This window comes from Arachis stenosperma, chromosome 7 (assembly GCF_014773155.1).
Source record: "Arachis stenosperma cultivar V10309 chromosome 7, arast.V10309.gnm1.PFL2, whole genome shotgun sequence".
NCBI lineage: Eukaryota > Viridiplantae > Streptophyta > Magnoliopsida > Fabales > Fabaceae > Arachis > Arachis stenosperma.
The window spans coordinates 12787904-12809010 of NC_080383.1; the positions used below are offsets into that span (position 1 = coordinate 12787904).

The 21107-nt window shown below is 31.7% G+C and overlaps 3 protein-coding genes across 3 annotated transcripts; all 3 read right to left on the minus strand.

Annotated features, from left to right (window-relative positions):
• Positions 1-4354: 4354 nt before the first annotated feature.
• LOC130939403 (uncharacterized) lies at positions 4355-5422 on the minus strand. The gene has a single exon (XM_057867510.1). It carries the CDS (start codon positions 5420-5422, stop codon positions 4355-4357), a length of 1068 nt encoding a protein of 355 aa, XP_057723493.1.
• An 89-nt stretch (positions 5423-5511) lies between these two features.
• On the minus strand, positions 5512-13738 carry LOC130939405 (uncharacterized). The gene is made up of 7 exons (XM_057867511.1): positions 13708-13738; positions 13475-13614; positions 9072-9116; positions 8678-8964; positions 7509-8428; positions 6206-7423; positions 5512-6017 (listed from the first exon to the last, which is right to left on the minus strand). Exons 1-7 carry the CDS (start codon positions 13736-13738, stop codon positions 5512-5514), a joined length of 3147 nt encoding a protein of 1048 aa, XP_057723494.1.
• A 1750-nt stretch (positions 13739-15488) lies between these two features.
• On the minus strand, positions 15489-17404 carry LOC130939406 (non-specific lipid transfer protein GPI-anchored 31-like). The gene is made up of 7 exons (XM_057867512.1): positions 17038-17404; positions 16915-16941; positions 16381-16426; positions 16186-16281; positions 15970-16089; positions 15742-15840; positions 15489-15541 (listed from the first exon to the last, which is right to left on the minus strand). The coding sequence occupies exons 1-4, from the start codon at positions 17402-17404 to the stop codon at positions 16224-16226; spliced, it is 498 nt and encodes a 165-aa protein (XP_057723495.1). The 3' UTR covers positions 15489-15541; positions 15742-15840; positions 15970-16089; positions 16186-16223.
• Between the last annotated feature and the right edge of the window lie 3703 nt (positions 17405-21107).

Sequence of the window (21107 nt, forward strand, 5' to 3'; positions counted from 1 at the left end):
CTAAAAGAGTTAAATGAATTGTTTAGTGTACATTGATGATATACTAATTTTACAAAACAGGATAAGGAATCATCTTCAAAAATTTAATAGTTTTAGAAAGATGTAAAGAAAAAAGGACTAGTTCTTAGCAAAAAGCAAGAATAGCAAAACAAGAAATAGAGTTTCTTGGATTAATTCTATCCACTCAAGGAAAGCAAAACTTCAGCCAAATGTCCTAGAAAAGGTAAATTTATTTCCTAATAAAATAGAAGATAGAAAACAATTACAAAGATTTTTAGGATGAAATTATATTTCTGATCAAGGATTTTTAAAGAATATAACAGAATACACTAAAAACTTATTTCCAAAAATAGTACTAAAAAGAATGGAAATGGGATGAAAAAGACAGTATGCAAATTCAAAGGATTAAAGAATTATGTGAAAAACTTCCAGAACTTTATATTCCAGAAGAAAATGACTACTTAATAGTAGAAACAGATGCTTCAGACATAACCTGGTCAGGATGTCTAAAAGCTAAGAAAGCTATAAAAAGTTTGGAACAAGAAAAAGAATCACTAGATTCTAAATATTCCCCAAAGGAATTACTTTGCAGGTATATTTCAGGGACTTTTACTCCAACAGAACGGAGATATACCACTCATGAAAAGGAAACTCTAGCAGCAATTAAATCTCTTAAGAAATGGAAAATTGATTTACTACCCAGAGAATTTACATTAAGAACAGATTCAAGTTATCTAACAGGTTTCATACGATATAATTTAAAAGTTGATTATAATCATGGACGATTGGTAAGATGGCAATTATTTTTGTTACAATATCCAATAAAAATTGAATATATTAAGGGTGACAAAAATGTTATTGCAGATACATTAACAAGAGAATGGAGTTCGTCTACAACGCATTAGATCAAGAAATTCAGAAATACGAACAAGAACTTGAAAAATGCAAGCATTGTCAGCAAATAAGGACACAGATCCAATCCCTGAAGAAGGCCATCGAAACAATGAAATCAACACAACAACCAAAACCATCAGAGTTCAGCCAGCCAAGCGTGGTGGACAAATCAGGTGAAGAAAAAATTCCAGAAAATAAAACAATTGCTGAAATTATCAAAAAATCCACCCAAGATAAAAAATATTATGTAATTTATAATGGCCCCATGAAAGGAGTATATGATGCCTGGGAAAAAGCAGCACCATTTACACATCAATCAAGGATAATTCATAAAGGAGGGTTTTTAACACTGGAAGAAGCAAAAGAATCTTTCAGGAAATATGAAGCTCTTCATCCAGAGCAAACCCTAAAAAGAGCAGATAAAGCTCCAATTCAAACCCAGAGAACAGGAATAATAAGAAACATTCCTACAAGGGTTGAAATCAAGGAAAAGAAAAGGGTCTGTAGATCAAATCTCAGAGAAACCCTTAACATAGTCCTAAATTGGACTGAAGAAAAAAGGGCAATCTTGGGATATTATCCTATTGCCAAAGAACAGCTAACAAAGCTGGTTATATTTCCAGATGCTTCCCCATCTGACACCTATCAGTTTTTCCAGTATGGATTAATTGATACAATTTTAATTTTTAATGACTTGAAAATTATTAGTGAGTTTCCTGCAGGATTCATTGATGCAGTAAAGAGATTTAAAAATATGATTGACAACGTAAATCCAAGGGATATATCCCTAAAATTTACGAATAGTCAACCTATTTTTAATGAAGAAGAAGAATGCTTGGTTCCAGCACATCAAGTAATCTTCATGTCCGTCTTTCCAGGAAATTTTCAACCAATTGATCAAGTTCAAGATTTAACAATCTACAGTCATGAAGGAATACTAGCCAGCACACTAGCAAGGGTCTTCGAAAGAACTCAAAAGATAACAAGAGAATCTCACACAAGAATCAATTATAAAAGCAGAAATACTTTGCTTGTGTCCAGTAAAAGGAATGAAATTGAAGAAAGAGAGATGAGACTTTTAGTGGAATTTGAATCAGCATTCTACAACTTATCTGGACTCTTAGAAAAGCTCCCCGAAGGGATAAAGAGGAATCTCTGCTATTTGATAAAAGACAGAGAAGACCACAAGTGCCAGCTATGTGTCTCAGAGTTATCTGAAGAAAGCAATAATGAAACGGAATCAACCCACATGATAAAGGAAGGAGACAACGCATCTGAAGGCCACATAATGAAAGAGGAGGACAGCACATCTGAAGCATCTCTCAACATTATTGCATAATGACGTAAGCGCTTAGGTCATAGAGCACCAACAATGTAGCTGGTGCAAGATAATAAACAATGACGTAAGCAATGACGTCATAAGAAGGGTAAGGATGGGAATTGTCCATCAAACCCAACCATTATAAATAGGTTGCTTAGGCAATTGTAGAAATCATCAAACCATAGAAAGCAGGAGGCTAAGAGTACTCATATGCTAGGAGAGCAAGGAGGAAGATGCCGAGGCGATTCTATAGTTTGAAGAAGAATTCCCTTAGGAAAAACCAATTCTAAACTCCCCTCTGGAGTTAGTATCTACAATCTCCCCTCTGGAGATAAAAACATCTTATGTAAAATATACTAAATAAAGGAAGTTTTTCTCCAGAAAGGTACGCCTTTATCCTAATTTCTTAGTTATGAATTATTTAGAAAGCTTAGAATTAACAGAAGAATCTGATTATTATAGATTAACTGCTTTATTAGATAATGAAAGACAGGCTGTTCTAAAAACAGAATTAAATCTCAAATCAAATGAAAATTTCAATAAACAAAATCTTTTAAAAGAAGTTTTTAATAGAAAAAATATAATATACTATGGGAAAATTCAACTTGAAGCCCCTATAAAGATAAAATCCGCCAATGGAGAACTTGAAATAGCTTTGATAAATGATGAAGAATTGAGTAAACAGATTGAGAAAATTAAGGATCAACAAAAAAGATCTAAAATTGGATGGATTCATATTAGTACTATACAAGTCTTAATCAAATCTACATATATGAAAGGAATTAATTCACCAATAAGCTTAGCAATCTGTGATAAAAGAATTACTGATGACCCAATAGATCAAATAATTGGAATTGTTCATGGAAACTTGGCAAACGTAAATGTTAAATTCAATGCCCATCTTGGATATGTTATACCTTTATCAACTGAAAACCTTGGAAGATCTATAAGTTTGGCTTATAAATTTCATAGAAAGAATCTAATGGAACAAGACGATGAACCTTTTTCAATTACATATGCAATAAATTATACTTTAACAAATAGCCATCATAGTATAATACTAGTGTGAAGACCCGTGCAATTGCACGGTCTTATACATGATATGAAAAATAAATAATTTGATATTTCAATTAGAATAAGTAAATATAATTAGTTAAAATAGAATGCGCATATTATTTTATACATTTATAAATAACCAAAAAAATATATATAACAAAATGCATACATATTAAAAAAAATAATGATTGAAAGGTATATTAAACAAAATAAAAAAATAAAAAATTAAAATATAGAAGAAGAAAAAAAGAAAAAAAGATAAAAAAAAATTAAAAGAAAAGGATGAAAAATAGTAAAATGTATATTTAGTAATATACATTTCATGAATTTTTTTCATAAATTCAAAAATCATTTAATTTTTTTAATTTGATCAATTTTAAAAAGTGTGAAAAGATTATATGTAAACATGTAATCCATTAATTTGCTATTTTTTATAATTATCTTTTTTTATTGTAAATAAATTATACTATAACATTCTAAAATGTTTTTCAATTATCTTTTAGCAATTTACCACAAAAATATAAATGAAAAATGAAACGGATAGAGAATCAAAATTAAAACGGTAATAATAATTGGTGGAGAGTGGCTTCTCTCTTTTCAATAATGTGGATGTAAGAGTGGGTTTAGGATTTCAGGATCAGTGGGTTATTGATTTGAAGGGATTTGTTTTGTTAATTATTTATTAGTTCATTAATTATTATTATTAATTGTTATACATATAATATTGATAAAAAAATTTTATTTAATGTTAAAAAAATGTGCATTGATATTAGGAAATTAATAGTAAAATATAATTTTTATTAAAGAAATTTTGGTAAAATTAAAATTTAATAAATAAAAAATTATTTAAGAGTATATTAAAAAAAATATTTTACCAATTAAAAAACTTTTTAAAGATAATTTCATAAAAATACAATTTAGTAAATAGAAAAATAATTTGTTAAAACGTATTTGAATAAACTGAATCATATAAAATAAGTTAACATTTTAATTTATCTTTATATTTAATACAATAAAGCAGTATCATTACAAAAAATAACCACCACATAAAATTACATTAATATAAAAACAAAACAAAATAAATTATAAAATCTTATCAAATATTTCTTTAAATACGACATTATGAGTTAAGGTAGAATCATCATTTTCCTCGCCAGATACCAAAATTCTTAAACCATCTTTACTCTTCACTCGAGAAATAGCGACATAGAGTTGACCATGAGAAAATACCGGTCGACGCAAGAACAGTCCAACACTGGATAGAGTTTGACCTTGACTCTTATTGATAGTCATTGCAAAACACAAGTTTATAGAAAATTGTCTCCGTTGAAATTTGAAAGGTATCCCAGCGTCACTCGGAATTAAATTCATCCGAGAAATGAAAACTTTATCTCCAATGTGACTCCCTGAGACAATCTCAGCTCCAATCACATTTGTTCCTAGATCTCTAACAATAAGGCGAGTACCATTGCATAAGCCACCAGCTGGATCAATATTTCTCAACAAAATAATAGGCACACCTTTCTTCAATTTCAATGAGTGATTCGGTAACCCTGAACATTTTATTTGATTCAAAAACTCAGTATTTATCCAATCAACATCAACGTCACAATAAGCATCACTACCACATATAGAATCAGCACTTAGATACTCTTTTTCTGTACCAAGTAGCAATTGAACAATGTGATCATTGATTTCTTCAACAATCTCTACTGTTGGAGCTAATATGGCTCTGTCTTGGAAAAAACCAGTATCATCAAAGTTTCTAAATATGTCAGGATAAATTGCATTTATAATATCATCAATTGGATTATCAGAAGGAAAAATCAGAAACTCATTTGGAATTTGAACTAAAAGCTTTTCGTTAATTATTGTCCCAATACGCCCTTCTCCAATCTGAAGAATCCAATCGGAAAACCTTTTCAATTCTTCCAGATTTGATTGATTTGTAGCACTTTCTAACCGCATATTTTTTGTCAACGTCAACACTTCAAAGTGCTTCCAAAGAATTGAAGAATTGATTGATGCCATAACAATCTCAGCACGAGAAGCTTTAGGAATAACAGGCAAAACCTGTCGAAAATCACCTCCAAGAACAATGATTTTTCCTCCAAAAGGTAGATCTTTGTTAGACACTGAAATCGACGTCATTATGTCTCGAAAACTTCTGTCTAAAGCTTCAAATGCCAACTTGTTAGTCATTGGAGCTTCATCCCAAATAATTAGCTCAGCAAGTCGAATTAAATCAGCCTTAGGACTATCTTTCGAATTCTACAAATAGTATCTTCATTCAATTCAATTGGGATACCAAACATAGAATGAGCTGTCTTACCACCAGGTAACAATAATGAAGCAATTCCACTTGAAGCAACATTAATAACAATTCTTCTTTGAGAACGCAATTTGGCAGATAAGAGTCTATACAAAAAAGTTTTTCCAGTCCCACCAAATCCATAAATGAAAAACAACCCGTGTTCCTTGTTAGTAACACAATGTATAATCCTATCATAGATTGACTTCTGTTCTTCATTCAACTTTGGAAAATTTGAATCGTGTTCTTCAAGCATCACAGAAATGTCATATTCTAATTCACGCAACACCAAAGAATTACTAAATTGCGAGACCAAATTAACATTAGGAAGCGGCATACCAGCAAAATCTCTTAATGATTTTCCATTGGCCTGTAGCAATTTCTCTATCTCTATTAGACAAAATGTTTGTAACTCTTCGTCAGTCATTGTTATTCCTGCAATATATTTTTTTTTCAGTTAGTAAATTCATCAAGATATCAAAAACTTGTATTGTTTGAAAATTTTTCCTATCATGCTATGTATGTATTCCAAACTTTCTGCATATCATTTTCTATTTATTTATTGTTAAGAGTTTTTCTTAATCCTATAAATAAAAAAGATAAACTAAAGATTAAGTAAATACCTGGAAAATGAAGCTCACTTCGCCTGTAATAAATGATATCATCAGATAAATATTTCCAAGTTTGATTCCAAACTAAAACGGGCCTAGAGACAGAACCAGATATTAACAATGAAACAAAAAGTTTTCTCAATTGGGCGCCAGAAGATAACTCAGCCGCTTCATTAATGGCCAAGACAAACTCATTATCATCTATTAAAAAACCCATAGCAGAACATGCCTCTTGGAATGTATCATATAAAACAGAATTGACAGTCCTTATACTTCGAAAACTGGTGCATCCTCTTTGCACATTGAGAAGCATACGCATATAGAACAGCTCACCAGTTGAAGGATGAACAAAACTCAATCTTCCTATAGAAAATCCCCTTCTTCTTGGTTTCCACTGTCGAGATTGTAAATCATAAACAAATTTACTTGGGAACTCAACATATGTTAGTGTTCGTCCTTCAACATATGTTCGATTAGCCATCATCCAAGCAGTAAACATTGTCATCAAATCTCTATTTCTTATTAAAACAGAGCCAATAGTATCATGATCATCGAACACAACATGCTGCTGATTAGGTAAATGAAATCTGAGTCTTTGCACAGGTGGCCATCTATGATGAATTTCATATGCAAAAATTCTCCACATAGATTCACAAGGTGAAAGATACCGACAATCATAATACTGTTTGATCTCATCAACCACTTCAAAAGAATGAGTTGTCTCAGTTGAATGACTAATAGTTGCAGTTACACGATCTGGACCCTTGTTAATGTACTTGAAAAGATACTTTATAACATTTGACTTGTTGCAAAATTCCAAATTAATATGAGCCTGGTACTTCATCAACAATAATGGATTATATGGAACAACAAATCTATTATCAAGATCAACACCATGACTTTTAACTGTAACACCAATATCTCGACGCTTGTAAATAGGATAACCATCTTCATCAAAACTCGTATAATTAACAAACTGCTTCGGATAAAACTTGGAGCATCTTCCATCTTTCATGCATGGAGAAGTTGGTCTTACCCTACCACAAGGGCCATGAATCATGTATTTACTAACCACACTATACAAATGTGGAAACTTCATAGGATTAGGAAGTTCCGCACAAATTAACTCATCAACAATTTCAATATTCTGCAATCTATTCCTTCCATCAAGCCAAAGTAGAATATGTGCATGTGGCAAACCTCTTTTTTGAAACTCAATTGTATACATACCTAAATAGTAAAAAAATGTCGGTAAATATAGAAATTTTTATAAATAAGCATAAATTCAATATAGAATTGTCTATATTCGATATACCTGCATTAAGAGGACCAAAAAAAACACCACTCTTAAGATCATTAAGAAGACACTTCATCTTAGCATGAAAGACTCGGCAAGCAATGTCTGGCCGATCAGCAATTGGAACTTGATCACGATTAGTATATCTTTGAAACTCAGGCCAGTTAGGATTGCAAGTAAGGGTAAGAAATAGATCTGGATATCCAAAATGCTTACAAATAGCCATAGCATCTTGGCAATTATTAAACATGTAACGTTTACCACCAGTGAAGGAAGAAGGCAAAATCACTCGAGTACCAATTGATGATGCTTCAGTATCACCGCGTCGCATAGCTTCTTCAATACCTTGTAAGACTTCTCCTCTAATTGTGCTCTGTTTTTTCCTGATTTCATAAAGCCTCTGTGACTCAATCATAGAGAATGAATCAACAACAAACTGTTGGAACAATCTTCTAGACTTATGAATAATGCTATCCTCATCCTCTCTCATTTGCAAACGAAAACAGATAAATTCTCGCATGGATACTCTAGTCCTTTTCCCTGCAACATTTATATCTTGAATATCTCGATAAGGAATACCCAATTGATAACCATCTTCCCCGTAAGGAAAAAGCAAGGGATATTGCAATGGCCAGTATAAAGCATGTGTCTCATATATTCTTTGAAGTTGGCCAGCTGCAGATTTAACAATGACATCACGACCAGTATCAGAAGAATCAAAATCACCAACAACCAAAGCAGCAACTTCATCGCACGAAGGATAATTATAAACTCTTCGATCACGTTCTCTTTGACTAAACAATTTCAAAGAAAACATCTCAGACGGGTGATTCTCATGGAATTCCCTCACTCTTCTAAATGATTGTGCTATAGGATTGTGTTGATCAATCATTTGGATCAAATCAATTATCAGCTGTCTATCTATATTTGAACTTTGCCTATAATTAAAAAAAATAGTAACACAATATTACTAAGTAATTTTACTTAAAATGAAGAAACATGCATTTTTTATAATTAGAATGAATCTTAACAACAATATTTAAACAATAGGATACAAACATTTTGATTATAATAATCAAAATTACATCCATATTAGGATCTTACCAACTAAAAATGAAATTGAAAATAAAAGAAACAAATTAAAATTACAAACAATCATAACAAATTTTTGTAAGAATTGACCTTACCCAAATATTCCTTCTCTATGCGTTAACTCATGTTCTGTGTCATATATGTATAATTGGGCAAATTTCGGAACTTGACCAGCCTGAGGTAATAAACTTCCAATCCTATGATAATTTTGACCACTTATGATGAATTGTGGTGGGCCAGTTCCATCATTCACTGAGTCTATTACTTTACCACCAAGAGAAGTGAAAGCAAACATACTATTATAATACCGAATTTTCTTCTGAAACTGTAAAGACTTACTATCATGACCATGAATCAAATTATATAATAAATCTGGAGCTTTCTGAAGATACGGTAATTGAATTTTTCCTTGAAAACAACAAAGTGTAAAAAGAGGCTGATTAATTCTTGACTGTTTTTCAAGCCGCTCTAGTAACCAAAACGACGCACCACAATATAGACAAGTATACACAGGGTCACCAATATCGAGACAACCTACAAAAATGAATAAAAAATTTAAATAATAAACAAATCCTTACAAATTTAACTAAGTAAAAAAATTATATTAAATAAAGACTTAAATGCTTCTTAATTTTTTTTACTTAAGAAAATATACCAGTAAAACAATTAAAGATTCAGAAATTATTCACTGGATACTCATTGTCTACAAATTGAAAATATAAATATTTGATAATAATAATAATAATCTAACCAAATTTGAGACACTTGTATTGAAAGTATTTAAAATCAATGAATACTATTTTTTTCATATTATATTTGGTAAAAAAATGTCATATAAATTTTATTACGACCAGAATATTAAAATTATAAAAGGAACATAACGTGACTAAATATACTGAATGAGTAGATTATATCTAAATTAATACGAAAAATGCAAACTCCATAAATAAATCAATTATAAGTATACTGAAATACCTTGAACTTCACTTTGTGAAAAAAGTGGATGATCAACAGGAGACCGAAGCTCATTCCAAGAATTTACAGTAGGATCATATATTTCAGAGTCATCTTGATTTGGGTTTTTATTATGAAACAAAAAAAACTTATTATAAATAAATTAAATATAAAGATATACACGTCAAAGATATTTAAACAGACAATCATGAATTATGAAGTTAATAATAACTAAATGCATAATAAACAACATAAAAAAAAAAAAAAAAAATTAATTCAATAATAAAATATATAAACCAAAATAAATAGACAAAAAATATAAACATGATAACAATGATTAGAAAAGAGTCCTTTTTATATTTTAAAATAATTGAAAAAATAATGTAAATAATAACTATACTTTCTAAGTTAACGAAGAAATTAGAAAATTTAAAACAATAAACTCATACCTGATAATATGAAATTGGCATTAATAATTGGAGTATCTTGCAAAATAATTGATCCCCCTAAAAAAAAGAACTTTAAATGTAAAATTAAAACTATGGAAAGAACAAAAAAATTAAACAGGTAGGTTAATAAATACCACATACCAATATATTTGAACTTAAAATAAGAGAAATATTAGAAGTAGGAACAACATCAAACAATAAAGCATAGAAATCCAACCAATAATATTAATTGAACACCGATTTTATAATAGTAAAAAGCATTTGTAATGAAAAGATGTAAATTTTAATTTCTTTCAAAAAAACCCAAAAGTGAATATAGCAAAACTGACCTCTTCTATCTTCAACTTGTTGTCCTCTCTTTCTCTTTAAATAATTTTTTCTATATAATCTTGCAGTAGCATAAGATTGAGACATTTTATGAAATTTTAACCAAGCTAAAGAAATTTAGAACCAACTAATGTTCACTATAATGGTATTTCGAATAAAATAGTACTTCCTTCTTAGACACCACTTCAGTTATATATAACCCAAAAATAAAAAAAGAAATCAAAGAACCTCCATAAGTTCATTTGAAGAGAATGAATGAGAATGAATGAGTATAACTTGTTTTCTCACTGCATACACTTGTAACCTTGACTTTCAGAAAATAAAATCAGAATAAGTAGAAAGGCTTTTCAGAATACTCTTAAAGCATGAAAATAATGCAGCAGACTTGTGAAACTTAGGATCCAATTTATAGACAAAGAAATGAAACCAATTCAGGATTTAAATTAAAAAATTTGAACCATGGAGGAAAAATAAAAGATCATTGTGTATATAACACTCACTTTGAAAGAAGGATGAGCACTGATTATGAGGCAAAACAGTATGAATGACCATCACATCATCGAAAATTTGACAGCAATCAACACCTACCAATCGAATATGCAGAAGGCTGATAATCATCCATCCGAAGAATGAAGAGAAGGAGATCTGACGTGATTTGTAGAAGGGGAATGTTTTTCCTTTTTGAAAGAAAACCTATAACCAGAGAGGCCATGAAAGTACTTGCTGATGGGATTGATTTGCAACAAATGACAAAGGGGAGTTAGTCACAAGTAACGATACCTACTCTCATTAACCAAATAACTTTTTTGATAGAATAATAAAAGATAGTACTATTTGTTATAGAAGATGATGTCATTTCTCCCACCAAACCACCAAAATCTGACTTTTCATGTGAGGGTACACTGAAAAACAGGGAAGAGAATCACTTTCCTCACCTAACCACATCCAATCCATTTTTTGTTTTTGAAAAAAAATTCAAAAACCAACATCCCATCATAACTTCGAAACTGACAAAATAAAATGAGGAAGCAACAACTTTGACTGACATCAGAATCATGTATAAAAGAATAAGATGAGATCACAAATAACATCATTCAAACTAACATCCCATCATAACTTCAGAAGAATGGAATTCACATTATATTTTCAACAATTTGAAGCATATAATAATAAAAATACAACCTCACCTCCCTAGAACTGATTGAGAAACAATCTATACATACTATGATTTGATGAGCACTTTAACAAAAATCAACTCCCATCACAACTATTAGATCTAAATTACTAAAAAAGAACCATTAAATTTGTCTAATTACCACTCAAAACTGATCAATGAAGTATAAAATGAGAAATTGAATTAACTATAATTTGATGAGCACTTTGACAAAAACCAACTCCCATCACAGCTATTAATTCCAAATTACTAAGAATAAAAGAACACCAAATTCGTCTAATTACCACTCAAAACTGACCAATGAACTATAAAATGAGAAACTGAATTAACTAAGAAACTTATACCCTAAACACCATAATACATATATACTAATGATATCAGCATGACAATGTGCAAAACCAATAACCTTATAACAATAATCCTAATCCAACCATAATTATCAAGAAAAACATAGGATATATAAAAGAACTGATTTTGAACAGATAGATAGTAGAACATATGATGATATGAAGGAACTACATTATTCATAAATGAAAATGAACATATAAACCACATTCATATCAAAATCACATGATTGTAGCAATAAATCAATGAAATTGTGGGAATCACAAAGTCATCTATGCATGGCTCCCGAATACAGATCCCAAAGCACCAAAACATAATGAAATTTCAAGAAATTGAATAAAATTACAAAGAGGGATCTGAAATTAAAGAAAAACAATAGGAGAATATGACAGAACCATATTACATTCTTCTTTAATATTTTTATAAAAATGAGGAGAAGAGAAGGATGAAACTCTTTTCTCAGTCAAACAGAGAGAGGAAAAGTGAAGTACAATATGAAAAGAATGAATGAAGACATTCTCCTAATGCATCTAAAACAACTTTGCATAACCTAATAAATAGCATACATGCTTGAAATCACATGAAAAGAATTCTGTCTCACACCAAAGACCATAACAATAATAAAATTCAACAAACGTGTACCTAACCAATCACATCAACTACACAATTTTCAAGGTTACTTTCTATCAAAATGAACTTGTATTTATAGAGAAAAACTACCTACCTTAACTGTCCTAACCTCCTAGACTATATTTGACAACTCTACATAAACACTTCTGAGCACTGAGAATAAACAGTTACCCTAAGAATGACTTCATCCTAAATTTCACAGCAATCAACCACTAAAAATTTCAAAAGGCTATTCACTTAGCCATAGCTGATGAGATACTGGGTATGATATTCTCATTCTCATTCAAGAGGAAAGTACACTATTCATATATACTTATCTCAATTAATGTGATATATTAGCATATTTAAATAAATGAAATGACCTTTAACCCATGATCTGATTTAGCTCTTTCACTTAAATAAAAGAAAATTGCCTTCCAAGACACAAAACTTATATCCAACTGTATTTAATCTGTAATCTCTAGTATCTAATAATAGATATTGATAATTGATATCGATGTCAGAGAAGGCATTTGAAAGAAAACTAATAGGTTCCTCATAATTCTTGATATAAAGCCATGCAAGAATGATTAATATAGTAATACCTCTGATAAATAATCCAACATAATTCCTAATATTTATGTAAAAGCAAAACACAAGCTACAATAACCATAGCAAATTAGATTCAATTGGTAGAGAAAAGAAAATGCAGTTAACCCAAAAAAAATTGTTAGCTATTTTCTGTTAATTTTTTGTATAGAAATATAAAGCTCCAGAGATATTGATTTTGAATAAAAGGAAAAGATCATAAAAGGAAATCAATGATAGAATTAACCCACCATACCTTGGTCTTCAACTTTCAGCCTCATCAATCCCCGAATTTGCCACTCCCTTGTTCTTCACAGATTGATAAAACTCCTCACAAAACTCATGAAACTTTGTGTCGGAATCGAAAATTTCTCTACCGGAGAATAATCCTTCAGGAGCCTCTGAATCACATTGGAGTAGGTGGAGCATCAGTGGCTGCGGCAAACCGGGAACAATGCACTGGCGGGGTATCGAAGGCGGATGTCATGGAAGAGTTCAACGACGATGATTGCGGCGAGAAGCATCGCCAAGGGAGGAGAAGGTGTTGCCGGTTGAGCTTGAAGGGGAATTGTTGGAGATGAAGGACCTGAAACCAAAAAGGTTTAAATAAAAAATAAAATACAAAATATTACAAAATGGAAAGAAGACCAAAGAGAAGAAGAAGAAGAGAGCTACCTACCATTGTTGATGGGTGAAGAATCAGAAGCCATAGCTATTTTTCTGTCTTCCTCATTTCTTTATTTCCTTCGTTGAATATGTTGAATAGTGGTTTGACCGAACAAACACTTACTTATCCTTGTACAGACTAAAGAGGCCATTGGCATGAATGAGATCATATGTCCTTGGATATGTTGAAAAGGCTTCACACCTGAATTTGAAAAATACAAACATAAATAAGGAATCCAACTAATAGTATAAGATTCATACAGCTATATCATATATTTCAACATTAAACGAAAAGATGCAATATATATAACCCGAGAAAGAAGCTAGAAAGCGATACCAATCATGATAAATGCCAATCAAGCCGCGCTCATATATGACCCCCAGGGTACTTTTCTCAGCTATGGTAGGCACAACGTTCATGACCCATAACTTTGGAGATTGAATAGCTACAGCAAAACTACCCAACCCAGCATTCATATCCGAGTGCTTCTTCACAAGATCCTTAATCCTCCTCTCCTCCAAGTACTCCAGCTGTTAAAACCAAGGACAATATCAATCACTCAGCCATCATCTCCGTTGCAAGCTCAAATTAAAGCAACTTTCAATTAAAAAATTCCTGAAACATTTTAAATGATCCCCTAAAGTTTAAAAACTAAGCACGCACTTAATGAATCAAATTGATGTGCAGACCTAAATGTGTTTCTAAATAAATTCATACAGAAATATTATGTTGTTCCTTACACTCCTAAGATTCTGATTTCCACGTGTTCATAATTATCCATTATTATTTTTTGTGTCCTTCGAACTCATTGCAACCAAAACTTCATATCAAATATTACTATTGGTGAATTATATAACACGTCAAATAACATATTAACCCAAACATATCCACATCATATAGATACCAATCAAAGAATACATATCCAATACAGAAGAAAACAACAGCAAAAATATCAAACTTCTGAGTAAATAGAAATCAAAATGGGGCTGAGGTGTCTGTATTACCTGATCCTCCTTGAGGCTTCTGTGCGAAATCACTGCAATTACATCCCAAGATCTTCATCAAATGAAAGAGACAAAAATACCTGAAGCATTATAAAACAACAAACATCACTCAACAGCTTTATGCTTAATGAAAAACCTTCCACACAAAAATTGATGAGTTTTGCAAAGAGCATTTATGATTCTATCACTCTATCAGTTTATAAAGCGCAACATCAACTTATTAAAGAAATAGAAAATTGACGAAATATAGGATTCAAACACAAAATAGAACTAAATGAATTAGCAACTCCCATAAGAAACGAAACCAATTCAATGGAATCAGGATGCAACTGACAATTATTAGCCTTGATATAAGTTAACTTTTATAAAATAAAACAGCGCAAAGCCTGGCCAAAGAAAACGCAGCTGAAAACCCTAAATTAAAAAAAGATAAAAAAAATTCAGAAGCAGAGTTCGAAAAGATCCGTACATGAGGGTGCGCCGGTTGATCTCGGAGGAGGAGGAGAATGTATCAACCAGGTTCTTGAGGTTCCAAAGAGCGTCACTCGTTCAGAGTCCCCAGAATCCCACCGGCGTCGTCGCCATCATTGTGCTCTCAGACGATGCATTCGAGTAGCTACGGTTAGGACTGTGGGTGGGGATCATAACGATTAGTGATCTCAGAACAATAAAGGAAGAAGCCCATTGCGGCGCCGGTAAGTCGGTAACGGCAGCACCGTAGGGGATGGCGATGATGTCAATGGTAGATTAGCACAGGAGTTATCTGAATAGTAATATAGTACCTTTTGTTGCCTCTCCTTCTCCAATTTGTACTGCTCTATCAAACTCAATTTTTCTGCAACCTACATGATTCATGAATGGTTCAACATTTATCAAACAGTGTTCTATTGTCTACCGATTAGTATTTTTCTAAAAATGAAAGATGCTTGCAGTAGCAACAAATCTATGAAATATGGATCCAGAATTTACAATGATGCTGCTCATGACACAATATTACACTTAATGAAGCAAAATTAAACAAAATGAAAATAAGAGTTGGTACCTGATGATCAAACTCAGCACGATCCATTGCCCGCACATCACTGTGAAGCTGCAGGTCAATCGGCTGTGTGATTTCTTTGACAGGAGGCTTTACCAAACACTGAAATATTAGCACAGAAGATAGTTGAGTAACTCAATACAGTCTATACAGCAAATGCAAGCATGTCACTGAAATGGAAAAAGTATGAGTTGTGAACTGAACACAAGATTTTGAGAGCAAAATGGGCACCTCAGGTTCATCTGTTGTCCATGGAAGCCCTTGGGCTATTGGTATCCTTTGCTTCTCTTCCTCTGTCATCATTTCATGTATCTTCTTCACAAATTCTTCCTCTTTCACCTTCCCCCTTTCCTGCATTGAATTACAGTATCTATGTTATTATCCAATTCAAAAATCAATGGAAAATTGATTCAATCAATCAATTTGTTGCATCAGAATAGGCATTACCTCAGTTCTTAGCTTGAATGGTTTTTGGCTGGTGACTCTCAGCTGCTGCTTCTTCTTCCACCTGCTTCCCCCAAAGGTGCTAGTTGATTCCAAACTCTGAAAAAAGCAAATCCATTCAATTCAAATTTAGAAAACCCTCATTTTAATCAAATCTTCATTTTTTTCTCAAAAAAGGTAAGCATCCAGAAGACTTACATTTCTTCTGCTTCTTCTACCTCCATTAGAAGTCCTGTTAGATACACTGCAGTTTGAATAAAAAGTAAAACAAACATCAACACAAACAGATAAATGCTACTATTAAATAAGTAGTATAACATAGATACATATATATCATTTTGCACACACATCTGTATATCATTTAATTGGTAGATATACCAAAGTGTCTCTCTGTTTTTAATTGGTAGATAGTTCCAATTGTATTAGGTACCCAAAAATCAGAACGCATGTAGAGCATATAGAATGAAAACACTATAGAGGAAAAAAAAATTCACGTTTAATTTTCCATTATCCACAGTCCGTGAAAAATTAACAACAAAAAAAAAATAATAATAAAACTACAAAATCAGGTATGGCTCCTTTTATATATGTCTAAGCATGTGATCCCTCCCAAACTTCTTTTCATTTTACAAATCGAATCAAATTTCAATTAAATCCCACAAATCCATATTCCATAAAATGCTGCTAAGAATCTAAAATAAAAAATGGATTATACGTGAGAAAGAAACATACCAGGAGCGGCGGCAGGTGTTTCAGACACTGCAAAAAATAAACAAAAAAAAGTCACATAAAAATGAAAACTTTATCTGAGAGAAGATTCGAAAACAGGAAGAAGGAAGTTATAATTTGACTGACATCCACAGTTGGAAGCGGAAGGGGCGGAGACTTTGCATGCAGCGGGGAGAGCGAGGGCCTTGGTGACATTGAGAACGACGCCAAACTGAGCGCTGCTCTTGAAGGCTTCACACAGACACTGAGGCGCCGTTTTCAGAACCGATTTGAGCCCGGAGCAGCAGTTACCTTCCGGCTTGGTGGTGGTGCTGCCATTGGTGACGAAGGACAAGCAATCCGCCATGGTTAGAACCAGGGAGGAGCAATCCACGGCGGGGGCTGGGGCAGCGTTGTGCGAGTGGGACGGTGAGGCTCCGTTAGCTCCCAAGATGAAGACTGCACAGAGAACAATGAGAGAGAAACAGAAACGGGTTGGTGAGTGTGATGCCATTTTTGGGTACCTAATACAATTGGAGGGTTCTTGATTCTTTGATCGGAAACCCTTGGCTGGAGTGGTTTGTGAAGTGAAGAAGAGAAACACAAGATTGGAACTGAGACTGATGTGAAAGGAAACCACTTTCTTTGACTCAGACCATGTGCTTTCTATTTTTTATTTTAAAGAAAACTCAAAAATCCAAAAAAATTCCACGTCAGTGATGTTTCCTCCTGAATTCTAGTATGTATAGATTTAAAAACAGAGAAAGAATTTATGTTGATGAATTATTTCAGAAAATTGTAAAAACAGAAATACCAAAATATAAAGCTATTGAAAACCCAGTTCTATTATTAAAAGAACCATCAGAAAAATTAGTTTCATCAAATTTTCAAATAAGAGAATCTAAAATTAATAGCCCTTTAAGTTTATCAAAGTTAAAGATTAAAGAAGAAAATTCTGAAATAAAAGAATTAACAAAAAAGGTCGAAAAATTAAATGAAACCCTAAACATTAAATTATGACAATAAATAAAGAAAAAATATATGTAACTTATCAAGACAAGAAACAAGAGCTCTTTGAAAGAGAAAATCGGTTGAATTATTTACAATTTTCTGAAATAAATCAAAGAGCATTTGAAGCTCTAAAAATAATTTATGACAAGTTAAAAAGAGAAGTCGAAGAACTAGAAAAATTAATAGAATCTCTAGAAAATAGTGATGAATCAATGATAGAATTTGCAGAAATTTTAAGATAATTTATGAAGCATACAAAGATTGAAAGACCAGAAAATAAAATAAATAGAAAAAGGGCGAAAAAATTAAAAAGTAAAATAAAGGAGTATAAAAGGGAATTAAATAATCTTCAGTTCATGACCTTATAATAAAAAGGATAGAAATAAGAATAAATATAAACAAGTTGGAGCTAAACTTAAAAAATTTATAAATGTCTGGAAAACCATATTATGACTTAAAAGAATTAAAGCTGTTGAAAGAAAAAATGGAGAATGAAGTTGAAAAATTAAAAAGATATTTAGAAACAACAGAAAGTGTAGAAATAAAAGAGGTTATTGAAGATTTGAAAAATTATATTAAAGAAAAAGACAAACAGATAAAAGATTTTATATACAATAATCCATGCAAAAAAGAATATTATAAACTAAAACAAGATTGAAAAACTATAAAAATGAAATCAGAATTAGTAGAAATTGTCAATACTTTTTATGAAATTGTAAACTATAAAGTACCACCAACCAAATCTATACAAATTATAAACTTATTCGAAGCAAAATATGAAGAGTTAATAGAAATTTTGAAAAAAGAAATTTTGAAAAAGAAATTACATTTAAAAATTGGTATCAGAGCCAAGTTAACGATTAAGGGTAACACTTTCTCTTTAAGCAACACTTTTAATGACACGCTTTTTCAGCCACAAAAGACAAAAATCTGTACAGACACATCTGTACACTAGATGACCCCTTATTTCGATCACATGACAACAAATAAAACAAAAAATAAAAAATATGAGAGCTAAGTTAAGTGGCCTAGAAAATTTATATATGAAAGTAGTAAAAATGGTATATTTTAACATAGTAATTTTTGGTATTTTTTAAAATTATGGGAGATATAAAAATCAGATCATTCGATTTGTGTTTAAAAAATTAAAAAAATTTGAAATACACAAATCAGACCGTCTAATTTCTATACCTTAAATTTTTTATTTTTTTAATACAAATCGAACGGTCCAATTTTTGTATTTATATAAATTGGATGGTTCAATTTCTATATTTCTAACAAATAAATAGTCTAATTTTTACTTCTCTACCGATTCCACATTTTAGAATAACATTTCACTACTATCCCAATATCAAAAACAAAAAAGTGGTTAAGTGGTAGGGTTTTTTTTGGACATAAAGTTAAGCGGTAGTTAAAGTTAACCCTGAAGATGCAAATTATTTAATTTGATCTGATGGAGAAATGTATGGTTGAAACTTGAATGGTGTATATTATAGAGCTGCAGGTTGGTATAATAATGGGGTCTTGTCTTGTTTCCGTACGTGTGCCTGTGCCTGTGCCTGTGCCTCTGCATGCCTTCTGAGGAAAAGATGCTCCTCGTGACGCTAGGAAGCACAATCCAAGGGATCTCAAACGGATTTTTTTTTAAATGAAATAAAAGAATTCTTTTAACTAATTTTATTTTTCGAGATAAATTTTTTATTTTTGGTTTTGCACGACTTTTCGACAAACTTTAACAATTTACATGAAATTCACCTAATTACACAATAAACTTCACATTGACGAATTTTATATTTGGGTTAAAGTTCGTCTAATCCCTCAACTAAGTTCGGCCAACTATATAACGTAATTTTTTACTAAATTTAATTTTATCCTCTTTAGATTCATTTTTTTTTCTTCTCCTTACTAAACTTTCTTTTTTTTTTAATTTCTATCCCATTTTTTCTTCTTTTCATGTCATTAGACATTACGTCATTTTTCTTCTACTCTTTTTAAGTTAATATGTTACTATAATTTTTTATAATTTTGTTATATTTAATCTGGTACTATGTTATACAATGAAAAAAAAATATTATGATCATTTTTCAAATTCAAAATGAAGAAATTGCTTAGAAAAAAAACGAAACAAAAGGCAAAAGTAAGACGGTGCAGACCCAAGAATAATATAAAGATGTATAATAATTCTTTAAAATGATCTTTAGTTCCTAAAATGTTAGGAGGCTGAGGGGAGATGGTAAGGTGAGGATGATAAAAGACCTTAAGAAAAAATATAGGCTGAACATGATAGGTTTGATTGAGACTAAAAGGCCTATAGCGACGAAGTTTGATGTGGCAAATTTTTGGGGGTGTCATAGTGCAGAATGGGCATATGTTGAGGCTGACGGTATGTCGGGTGGATTGTTGTTAATGTGGGATGAAACTAATTTTAAGATGAATAATTGTTATAAAAGGGAGAGATGATTGTGTGTGGAAGGGATCATGTTAAAGAATAATTTCAACTGTGCTTTTTTTTGTTTATGGTGCTCACACTAGAGAGGAGAAACTTGTTGTGTGGGAGGAGTTGAGCTATATTGCTAGATTATGCCAGGTTCCTTATTGTTTCATGGAAGATTTTAATGAGATTGTTAATGTTGAGGAAAAAAAGGTACTACTAGTCTAACAACATCTGCAGAAGACTTCAAGGATTGGATACAAGATATGCACCTGTTGAATTTGCCGTTTAATGATCGTAAATTTACATGGTTCAGAGGTCGTTCTTGCAGTCGGCTAGATAGAGTTCTGGTTAGTCTGGAATGGGTCAAGGAGTTCCCTGAGATTCGCTTAAGAGGAGGACCAAGAGACTTGTCAAATCACTGTCCGTTGATAGTGGAAGGTTCACGGTTGAGGGATGGACCTAGACCGTTCAAGAGCCTAGACTCATGGTTTACACATGAGGATTTTCTCAGAATGGTAAAAGAGGAATGGAGGGAATTAGGGGAGATACAGTTCACAGATAAATTAAAGGCCTTGACGATTTCGTTGGGGAGATGGCACATAAACAATTTTGAAGACATGGATAATAAGATTATGAAATTTGAGGAAGGGATCAAGAAGATAGATAATATGGTAAGCAATGGGTATATGATGGTACGGTTGAGGCAAGAAGAAAGGCGTTAGTGACTTGTTGTGAGAAGTGGTATGCGAGAAAAGAATTACACTAGAAGCAG

Bases quoted from the DNA above. Each gene is read 5' to 3' on its own strand.
- LOC130939403 (XM_057867510.1), bottom strand. From the start codon at position 5,422: ATGACGTCGATTTCAGTGTCTAACAAAGATCTACCTTTTGGAGGAAAA.
- LOC130939405 (XM_057867511.1), bottom strand. From the start codon at position 13,738: ATGGCTTCTGATTCTTCACCCATCAACAATG. The intron at 9,117-13,474 runs GTTTGCCGCAGC...TCATTTTTGTAG, and splicing joins CCGCCAGTGCATTGTTCCCG to GTTGTCTCGATATTGGTGAC. The intron at 8,429-8,677 runs GTAAGGTCAATT...TTTTAATTATAG, and splicing joins CATAGAGAAGGAATATTTGG to GCAAAGTTCAAATATAGATA.
- LOC130939406 (XM_057867512.1), bottom strand. From the start codon at position 17,404: ATGGCATCACACTCACCAACCCGTTTCTGTTTCTCTCTCATTGTTCTC. The intron at 16,942-17,037 runs GTCAGTCAAATT...TATTTTTTGCAG, and splicing joins TTCCGCTTCCAACTGTGGAT to TGTCTGAAACACCTGCCGCC. The intron at 16,282-16,380 runs GTAAGTCTTCTG...TGCTTTTTTCAG, and splicing joins GTAGAAGAAGCAGAAGAAAT to AGTTTGGAATCAACTAGCAC.